The 8,034-nt window shown below is 39.2% G+C and overlaps 1 protein-coding gene across 1 annotated transcript; it reads right to left on the reverse strand.

Annotated features, from left to right (window-relative positions):
* Positions 1 to 3,829: 3,829 nt before the first annotated feature.
* Positions 3,830 to 5,148, reverse strand: LOC125095666 (connector enhancer of kinase suppressor of ras 1-like; the record flags this gene model as incomplete). Its single annotated transcript, XM_047722069.1, has 1 exon — positions 3,830 to 5,148. A coding segment is annotated over one exon (909 nt), but the record flags the coding sequence as incomplete, so codon positions are not given.
* Positions 5,149 to 8,034: the final 2,886 nt, after the last annotated feature.

The raw sequence follows: 8,034 nt of genomic DNA on the forward strand, positions 1-8,034 counted from the left end.
TAAAATGTGCTTCATTCATAATTACTAATGCTCATGTTTTTAAGCCTTTCCTATTAATTTGAAATAATTTTTGCCCTAAGTGGCCATGTTTATTAATTGAGATGTAGTTCAACTTATAAGTTCCTAGATTCCCATTATCTAACACAAGAACATAACCATCATATGACACCAACAGGAACAGGGGATGGAAGATGAATATTGCCATGCTGCACCCTCAGTGAGAGAAGGAAACAGAAAATTTCCATTTCCTTTTCTCTACTGCCTTCACACCACAACTAAGCCTCTCATAGCTTTGGAAAACATTAAGCATTTAAAAATATTGACTGTAACTTTTCTCCATCTTGATAAATGACTCCCTAAAATTCTCCTTTATAAAATCTTCTCCCAGGAGTAGGTTGTGTAATACAATTTCAAAGAGAGCTTCCTACCACTTCAAAAAATAATATCCTATGTATCTTAAAATGTTGTATGGGATAGATATGTGTTGACTGTATTGGCCTACACCATTTGTAGAATAAAGTCAGTCCATCTATTTTTCACCTTCCATTTTTGTTTCTTGAAATAATCAGTTTGTTTTTGCATCAGTCATGAAGTAATATGAGTTCAATATGGGAGAGAGGTAAGAAAGAAAAGAACAAGGTATATTGTGGGGTTATAGCTGATTTAGACCTAACGAACTATTGACATCCAGAGGTAGCAAGAAGGCACATATCCTGAGGGATGGGAAACAGGAGTAAAGTGTGTGAGAGAGATATATACATATCTGATCACTTACCTCCCATATATATATATATATATATATATATATATATATATGTGTGTGTGTGTGTGTGTGTATGTATGTGTATATATATATATATATATATATATATATATATATATATATGGTTAAATCTCAAAGGAAAAAATAATTAACTGACTCAGAACTCCTCTAGTAAACCAAGGCCTTACATCTGCTCTTCTTCTCAAAGATACTAAACATATTTTTTCTTTTATTCTTAAGTTCTTATTGATACTTGAAAGAACTGCATCAGTCTGGAAGAGGAAGGCTGTGGGAACAAGAGAAAACAAATTAGAGTAACTCTGATAATAGAGGTGAATTCTGATCCTGCTATGAAGATAGTAACATACGTTTATTTTCTATCTACCCATATTTTAGAGTAACCGATTCTGCCTAGGTTTTCCAGCTATTTTATTCAGACTTAGAAGAAAGAAATAGTGTGGAAAATTGTCTAGTTGTGAGAGTCTACAATTAAAACAATTGTGTCTGGTCTTAGCAGAAAGTGATCCCACTTAAGAGTATTAAATATGTGTTTGTGGATAAGTAACTCATTAAAGACTTGATGTCTTAGAGGGAGTAGGTAGAATAACATCATGCCCAGAAGAATTCAGTTAATGAAGTACCAAGCTCTAAACCCCATAACAGCTGGAGGCTATCTATCACAAAAGTTTCATTTGCTGCAGGGGCTCTTAGAATCACTGAATCTCAAAATGAACCCAACGTTGGGGAACTGAATGGTAGTTTCTGCTTCAGAAAGTTGGGAATTATAATTTGGCATTCCTTATTTTTTCTGTAATAAATTATATCTGTGATTTCTAATAAAATATGCTCCATATTTAAGAATATATTTGTATAAAATATTTAATTTTCCTAAGGTGAATATTTTAAACAAGTTGATTAGAAGAGAATCTCACTAGCATGTTGGAACATCAAAGTTTCTAAAATAAGATCTAGAATTAGCTGTGCTGACTGCAGGTGTTTGCTGCTAAAGTAAAAACACACACACATGCACACACACACACACGCGCACGCGCGCGCAAACATGAGAAGTATATAAAAACAGAAATGAATACTGGTGTTTTGTAAATATAAGAACTGAAGATATAAGAAAAGATACAGATGGCAGATGAAAACTCTGTTACTCATCCACCAAATTCTCATATTTTACTGGTGGGGGTAGGAAGTAGGGATTAAAAATAAAAAATACAGTATCCCCAGGAGGGGAAAAAAAAAGTCCTAAGGGTCTTTGAAATACAGAATGCATTGTACTTACTATCACGTAGTAAGTACTCTGGGGAAAAAACATTAGTCCAGGATATAAATGAGAAAACCTGCAGCAAAAGGGGCAAATTTTGAAGATGGTAAATGATACGCTGAGGCACATTAACATTTATACGGATTTATTTGAGCAAACATCAGTTTGATTCTGGTGGTGCCAGACTAAAAGTTGTTGGGAGCTCTCTACCACAGGAATAAGGAGGGAGGTTTTTATAGGATGATGGAAGTAAAGCAAAGACATTCGATTGCCTACAACTGAAACATTTGCTTTGTTTAAAAAAAAAAAAAAAAGCCCTGTTGACTGTGATTGGTTGTTCTTAAGTTTCATTTTCTCAGATTTGAGTGCATTGACTCTGGTTTAGATTTTGGTTTGCCCATGCAGGCTGCCAAACACCAGAACCACCTCAGTCTAATGAGCACCTTGTTTAAGTTCTTTAATGAAGGGCTTCTTCAGCCTGAGAGAAGGTGGTGGCAGGAAGAGGGAAGTGGAAGGACCTTAAGACACCCTTCATTCAGTGTCTTGGTCAGAAAGTTGCAATAGTTCCTACAAAGTGTGCTTGCCCTTTCCTTCTGCTCACTGTGCCCAGAATCAGAAATGATAGGTTTCTTTCTTTCTTTCTTTCTTTCTTTCTTTCTTTCTTTCTTTCTTTCTTTCTTTCTTTCTTTCTTTCTTTCTTTTTCTTTCTTTCCTCCCTCCCTTCCTCCTTCCTTTCTTCCTTCTTTCCTTTCTTCCTTTCTTCCTTCTTTCCTTTCTTCCTTCCTTCCTTCCTTCTTTCCTTCCTTCCTTCCTTCCTTCCTTCCTTTCTTTCTTTTTTCTCTCTTTCACATTTTTTAAAGGCAAAACAAGGATGGGAGAGGTAGGAATGGATGGAACATAGCTACCAGGATAGGAGTAAGACACAAGTTAGTCTATGGCTGGCAACACTCAGAAAAAAGAGGAAACTCTTAGGGCAAGAACTTCCGTATCATTCCTCAATGCACACACCAAGGGAGAATATTCGGTCTTCAAAACACAGCTGGGGGACGCCTGGGTGGCTCAGTTGGTTGGACGACTGCCTTCGGCTCAGGTCATGATCCCAGAATCCCGGGATTGAGTCCCACATCAGGCTCCCAGCTCCATGGGGAGTCTGCTTCTCCCTCTGACCTTCTCCTAGCTCATGCTCTCTCTCACTGTCTCTCTCTCAAATAAATAAATAAAATCTTAAAAAAAAAAAAAAAAAAAACACAGCTGGTAGGATGTGTCCAGATATTGCATCAACAAAGCAGAATGGACTTGATATCTTTGAAAGTAATGATGCTCAAGTTAAAACAAAGGCAGAAACAAAGATATACTGAGTGTTTAAAAGGGTACGATTATAGAACATCTTGTGAGAGACAAGATGGAACTGAAATTTTCTCATAAAATGCAACAAAAAGGTCAATCTGATCAGTGACATATTATGTTCATCATAATTGATCAAGAGAAGGTAGTTGATAATTTTTTTTTAAAGATTTTATTTATTTATTTGACAGAGAGAAATCACAAGTAGGCAGAGAGGCAGGCAGAGAGAGAGAGGAGGAAGCAGGCTCCCCGCTGAACAGAAAGCCCGATGCGGGACTCGATCCCAGGACCCTGAGATCATGACCTGAGCTGAAGGCAGCGGCTTAACCCACTGAGCCACCCAGGCGCCCCGGTAGTTGATAATTTTGAACATGAAAACATGATTAAAACCCTTTGTAAATACATGAAAACTGCTTTTAATTATGAAGAATTTCTTCCAGAAGCATACATTTTTTTTTTTCATTTTAAATAAACTGATTTTATTTTGTTGAAAGTGTTTGTGTAAAATGAGCACCTATACAAGACTGGTTTGGGGAAGGGAGAAGGGCCAGAGATGGAGGGGGACAGGTTTGTGCCCCACAGGTGGGAGGATGAAGCGGGAGAGAATTTCAGCCCAGCTTGCCACTTCTTCATTGGCAAAAGAGAGGATGGCATGGAGTGCACTTCACTTCGACCCACTCCAAGGGAGAGAGGAGCAGAAATGGTGGACACGTGGGCAAAGGAGGGCCTCTAGGGGTGACACACGGACTACTTCCAACCTTGAACAGAACCCGGGGATGCTCTGTCCTGGACATGTCAGGACTTGGGGGCTGAGGTGGTCCTCAAGGCCAGAGGTCAGGAGCCAGGGTATGGACCAGGGTCAGAGGTCAGGAGGTCGGAGGTTGCTCTCTGGGGTCAGGGGGCAGAGATGGGACTGCTCCTCAGGGTCAGAGGCTAGGGGGTGGGAAGACTGTTCTCTGGAGTCAGAGCTGGGGACTTGGGAGTGGCCCTCAGACTGCACCACTCCCCAGCCTCCCAGGCCCTCTGAGTAGAGCTCTTGGTTCTGCTCCTTCCACTGCCGGAACTTCTCTCCTGTCAGCTCCGGGTCACCGAGCACTTCCTCCAAGGCCTGCAGCTCCTGCAGCTTTGCCTTGAGCGTGCTCTGCAGCGCACGCACACGGTGCACTCGCTCATTGAGCTGGGGGTCTCGGTTGCGCCTCATGAAAGAGCTCCGCCACTGTTCGTGAGTGAAGGGCTGTAGCTGGCCCAGGAGGGACACGCCCCCCTGCCTCAGCCCCTGCACCATTCCCTCCAGCGCCCCTTCGCTGCTGTCTGATGGCGGGCCAAAGGAAGTCCGTGGGCTGCCCTGGGTGGGGGTGGCTGCAGGTGATGTGTCTCCATGGAGCGGACTCCACATTTGGGCTGGGCTGGGCGAGGCTGAGCGGGACCCAGCCTCATCGTCAGGGTCTTCTGCTTCTGTCTCACTGTAGCAGTCTTCCTCTCGGGGCAGGGAGGCCCGGCCTGGAGACTGGTACTTGGAAATGCAGGTAATGAGATGGCGTACCCACATGCTCAGGTCCTCCAGGGTATCAGCAGCAAAAATGAAGGGTTTGTACACGTCATGCGTGAGCTGGAACACATATTTTTTCTTCTGATCCTGTCCACTTTCCAGACTGTAGTTGGAAACATTGATGAGGCCCTCAGCCTTCTCATCCTGGGGCTGGCGGTACCAGTAGAGCGTGTGTCTCTTGAGCAAATGTGTTATTACATCATTGTCAGTGTTCCCATAAATATCAAGAACAGGATTTTTTTAAAGATTTTATTTATTTATTTGACAGAGAGAGAGATCACAAGTAGGCAGAGAGGCAGGCAGAGAGAGAGAGAAGAGGAAGCAGGCTCCCCGCCAAGCCGAGAGCCCGATGCAGGACTCGATCCCAGGACCCCAAGACCAAGATCTGAGGCTTAACCCACTGAGCCACCCAGGCACCCCAAGAACAGGATGTTATCTAGTATTTATATTCACAACTACTTTAAGATATACACTATAAATATAGTAATTGGTTAGACGTTATAGAGGATAACAAAAGATAATATCCAAAACTCAGGAAGAGGACTTTTGGTTGTACTAGGAGGGGGACATTATATTCCCTTAACCTATTTGCAAATATGTCATCAATGGAGGTAATTTGGGTGATAGAAAGTTGAGTGAGCTAATTCATGATGAGCCCAATTTCTCTGTAAATTATGGGTTCTGAAAGTATTGACCACAGCACCCTGACTTCAACAATGTTCAACCCACTCAAAAAGCTAGAATTATAGCTAGCTATATTGAAATATAGTCATTATCAGAGTCTTCTCATGAAAAAGAAAGAGTACACTTATTCTTTAAATTATTACACATTTTTACTAAATGAAATCTCTCTTCTTTCTGTATTCTAGGTAGAGAGCAGAGCATATTTATTTATTGTGCTTAATCCAACTTCGATATATGAACTATAAATGTCTCATGATTTTTAAATATTTAAGTTACTTAGTATTGGGCTAAATGTATACCAGCTCAAATTCAATGTCCTCTTGATCTTCCCCTAGTTTTTTAGTTCATGATGACCGCACCTTCATTTTAAGGTCTTTAGTAATTTTGAAAGTAGCTCTTCATGTTACTTTTTACACGTATTATCATGGTTTATTTTTATTAAGAGCAATAGTGTGGTGTGCCTGGGTAGCTCAATCAATAATCATTTTCCTTTGGCTCAGGTCATGATCCCAGGATCTTGGGATAGAGCCCTGCATCCCTACTCAGTGGGAAATCTGCTTCTCTCTCTCCCACTCCCCCTGCTTGTATTCTGTCCCTTGCCCCCTGTCAAATAATTTTTTTTTAAAAAGACAATAAAGCAATCCATGATTAAGTCTATAGATCTATCTTAGCTTCCATCCTTTATTTCAGTAATTTTTTTCTTAAACATATTAACACTTATAAACAAATGTTTACTTTGATGTTGTCTTTTTTTATTTTCCAAATTTGATTTTTAATTCACAATGTATTTTTGAGGATAAAATCAATGATGTGGGGTGTCTGGGTGACTCAGTTAATCTTCTGATGTTGGCTCATGTCATGATCTCAACAGGAAGTCTGTTTCGCCCTCTTCCTTTGCCCCTCCCCCTGCTCCTGTGCACTCTTTCTCTCTCTCAAATAAATAAATAAGATCTTAAAAAAATGAAAAATAAAAAATTAGGATGCCTGGGTAGCTCAGTCATTAACTCTCTGCCTTCAGCTCAGGTCATGATCTCAGGGTCCTAAGATTGAGTCCCACATCAGGCTCCTTGCTCAGCAAAGAGTCTGCTTCTCCCTCTGTCTGCTGCTCCCTCTGCTTGGGCTCTCTCTCTCTCTGGAAAATTAATAAATAATAAAATCTTTAAAAAAAAAAAGCATCAATGATGTGAATTTACTAACTTTCTAGATTTTGAGAAGACCAAAGGGCTTTTTCAGAGTACAAGTAATCAAATAGTGGTAGTATTTTTAAAATAATTCTAATTATGATATATATCTCAATTTCATTTTCCAATCAAAAATCAGATACAAAACACTATTCATAATAATTCAGATGTAAAAGACTTCAATATTAACAATACATATATATGTGTGTGTGTGTGTGTGTGTGTGTAAAGCTAGATAGTATATGGATATACATAGATGATAGGTAAATAGATCTATACATAGTATAGATAGGGAGATATAGACATAATTATATAATTAAAGAGCTCTACCTTTTTCTATTAACATTGTTATTTATATCGCAATATGTAACATTGTATTTCATGCCATGTTTTGAAGTCTTTGAGTAGGTCCAATAAGTATAACCCTTCTTTTCTGTTTGATTTTTTTTTTATTTTTAACAACCTGCAAGATAATACCACAGAATTGGCCTGTAGACTCAAAATGTCATTTTGTAAAGCTGATATTAGGAATATGCAAGACTGGTCATTTCATTTGTAGGGACTGGCTAGGTACACAGAATGGAAGAGAGAATCAGAGGAAAAGAAGAAGAAAGGAAAGGAAAGAATACGTTGCTGCACAACAGTTTTTCCTGACATAATCACCCATCAGATAAGTCACCCTATCCCACACAGCAATACTAAATATGGGAAAAGATGATAGACAGGGCTTTTGTGGGTCCTGAGGCTCCATTTACATGCGTGAATAAAAAGCATGCCCTCACCGTATGGCTTTGCACCTTACATGGAAGTAAGCAAAAAAAAGTTAAAGGAAAACAAATCAGACACATTTCCAGTCATGATAATGAATTTTTTTCTATATAGGAAATATCTTGGATTCAATGAATATTTTATAGCAGGAGAATATTTATAAGGTGATATTCAACCTGTTTCCCATCAAATGCAAGATAAATTATAAAATTCTTCCCAAAGGCAGTGAATTATATACTTTGACAGTGCATTTATAACAGGATTTTATTTTGTGTTACAGAAAAGTGAGCTTCATTATATTCCAGAATTGTGTGAGTTTGTGGAAAAACTACCTCAAGTTAGAGTTGGTGAAAATATTCCAAAATTTTAACAAGGAGTTTGAAGAACTTATGTGGTTTCTTTAAGTTTAGTTTTTGTTGTTTCTTATTTTTCAATTGAGTATAGTTGATGCACAATATTTTATTAGTTTCAA

Source organism: Lutra lutra, chromosome 3 (assembly GCF_902655055.1).
Source record: "Lutra lutra chromosome 3, mLutLut1.2, whole genome shotgun sequence".
NCBI classification, from domain to species: domain Eukaryota; kingdom Metazoa; phylum Chordata; class Mammalia; order Carnivora; family Mustelidae; genus Lutra; species Lutra lutra.